Source organism: Aureococcus anophagefferens, assembly GCF_000186865.1.
Source record: "Aureococcus anophagefferens unplaced genomic scaffold AURANscaffold_121, whole genome shotgun sequence".
In the NCBI taxonomy this organism is placed as follows: domain Eukaryota; class Pelagophyceae; order Pelagomonadales; family Pelagomonadaceae; genus Aureococcus; species Aureococcus anophagefferens.
Genome location: NW_008705670.1, coordinates 1 through 1,881, shown reverse-complemented (window position 1 = coordinate 1,881; position 1,881 = coordinate 1). Strand labels below are relative to the sequence as shown.

Below are 1,881 nucleotides of genomic sequence, written 5' to 3'. Positions count from 1 at the left end.
CGGGCCGCTTCGCGTAGGCGTAGGCGACGAAGGCCGGCCCAGCGCCGTCGGACGCGTCGTCGCGCCGCCGCCACAGGGCGAGCTCCCAGGCCGACGCGCCGGCCGCAAGCTCCACGGCGCCCCACGCCGGGCTGTAGTAGAGGTCCGGCCACGGCAGCGCCAAGGCCTTCGCGGCGTCGACGCTGTCGTAGCACGTCAAGCCGGCCCCAGGGGCTGCCTCCATCGAGACTGTTAGCGACAAAAGAGTGCAGTGCAGGGCTGCAGGGCTGCCATCGCGCGCCCTTCCGGCAATATTAGAAGCTTTCAGTTAAGGCGAGCCGCAGCGAGGTATCCGCAGTCTGGTACCGGATACCAGACTGTGGATACCGCACGGGCCACTTCGTCGCAGACGCAGCCCGGGCTGCGTTTTCGCAAAAGTCGCAGCCTGGTCGCATTCTCCATGTATGGCGACCTACAGCCCGCGCGGCGACTCCTACAGCCTTCGTGACCATCGATAGCCACTCTGACGAGCTTTCAGCTTCCTCGGAGGCCTCGAAGCCGCTGCGGTCGGGTTGCCCCTGGCTGCGGCGCGTCCACGCCACATGCAAACGGTCCCAGGACCTGGTGCGGCTGGATGCGATGATGTCGCTCGACCGGGGGACGTCCTGGGACAACCTCCTCGCGTCACTGGCGCTGGAGGAGTCGCGAACCGTCACAGTGTCCCGGCGGGCAGCCGCGGCGCTCGAGCCCCGACCAGACAAACTCGACGATCTCGACTCTCGCCGGCCAGACCTTTTAACAAGGCGATGCCGGAGTGACGACAAACGATCCCTGTCGCTGCACGAGCTCGAAACCAGCTTTAGGGGGTCGGGGGAGTCGAGCGCGCCGCATTCCAGCCCCTAAACTCGCCCGTCTGAGTCGCCGCGCAATCGCCTGAATGTCGCGTTTTCACCAGTGTGTTGTCCGTGCGCGTGCGGCCCTCAAAGCTGCTGAGATCGTTGCGCAATTCCCCATATTTGCGGAGCTGCGCCACCACAAAGGCTGCCATACTCTCTCGGCCGCTCAGATGCGTCCTGCGGATAGTTCGACTGGATGTTTGATGGATGTCTGACTGATACCAGACTGCGGATACCTCGCTGCGGCTCGCCTTAACTGAAAGCTTCTAATAATTGCCAATACTAATGATTATTGGCAAAATGGTGCCTTCCAGTTCAACGCCGCCTTCAACCACGACGAGTTGCTCTTTTAAAATCGCTCACGATTCCTGGCGCTTGTTCGCCGGCGCGAGGCTCGCGTCGTGGGCGCCCGAGAGGCGGGAGTGGATCGAGTTGAGGCTGTGCTCGAGGCCCGCGTAGGCGCCGTCCGCGCGCTGCTCGGAGATGACCATCTCGTTCATGCCGCCGGGCGTCTGCTCGGCGACGAGGTGGCCCAGGGTCTCCGGCCCGGCGCCGACGGCGTCCGTGAGGATGGTCTTGAAGATGCCCGTCACGTAGGTCGCCGCGACGTCGCCGGCGACGCCGTTGGCCTCGAGCCACTCCTGCGACGTCCGCATGCGCTCGTAGCAGTCGCCCATGAGGCACGTCATGCACTGGAGGCGGCGGTACTGGTCCTCGTCGTCGACGGGCACGGCCGTGCCGACGGCGCCGTAGATCGCCGCGGCCTCGGGCACGTCCGCGGGCACGACGATCGTCGTGCCCGCTCCTTGCTGCACGGCCGGCAGCGGGCAGCAGACGACGACGCGGTCGACCCGCGTGAGCTCTCGCAGGGTCGCGAGCTTCACGGAAGCCATGAGGCTAATAATCAACGTCGTCTTCGGGATGGTCAAAGCGCCGAGGACGTCCGCGGCCTGCGCCGGCAGCACGGCGACGATGACGCAATCGCACGCGTCGACGACGGCCTGGT

General features: G+C 65.7%; 2 protein-coding genes across 2 annotated transcripts in view; one reads left to right on the top strand and one right to left on the bottom strand.

Moving 5' to 3' along the window:
• AURANDRAFT_68394 (hypothetical protein) overlaps positions 1-191 on the top strand; it is a gene marked incomplete at both ends in the record, with an annotated part of 28,289 nt that extends 28,098 nt beyond the window's left edge. Inside the window, one exon of the mRNA XM_009044075.1 lies at positions 143-191. Coding sequence (XP_009042323.1) covers positions 143-191 — 49 coding nt within the window. The remainder of the gene's footprint in view (positions 1-142) is intronic.
• A 1,043-nt stretch (positions 192-1,234) lies between these two features.
• AURANDRAFT_68393 (hypothetical protein) lies at positions 1,235-1,825 on the bottom strand (the record flags this gene model as incomplete). Its single annotated transcript, XM_009044073.1, has 1 exon — positions 1,235-1,825. A coding segment is annotated over one exon (591 nt), but the record flags the coding sequence as incomplete, so codon positions are not given.
• Positions 1,826-1,881: the final 56 nt, after the last annotated feature.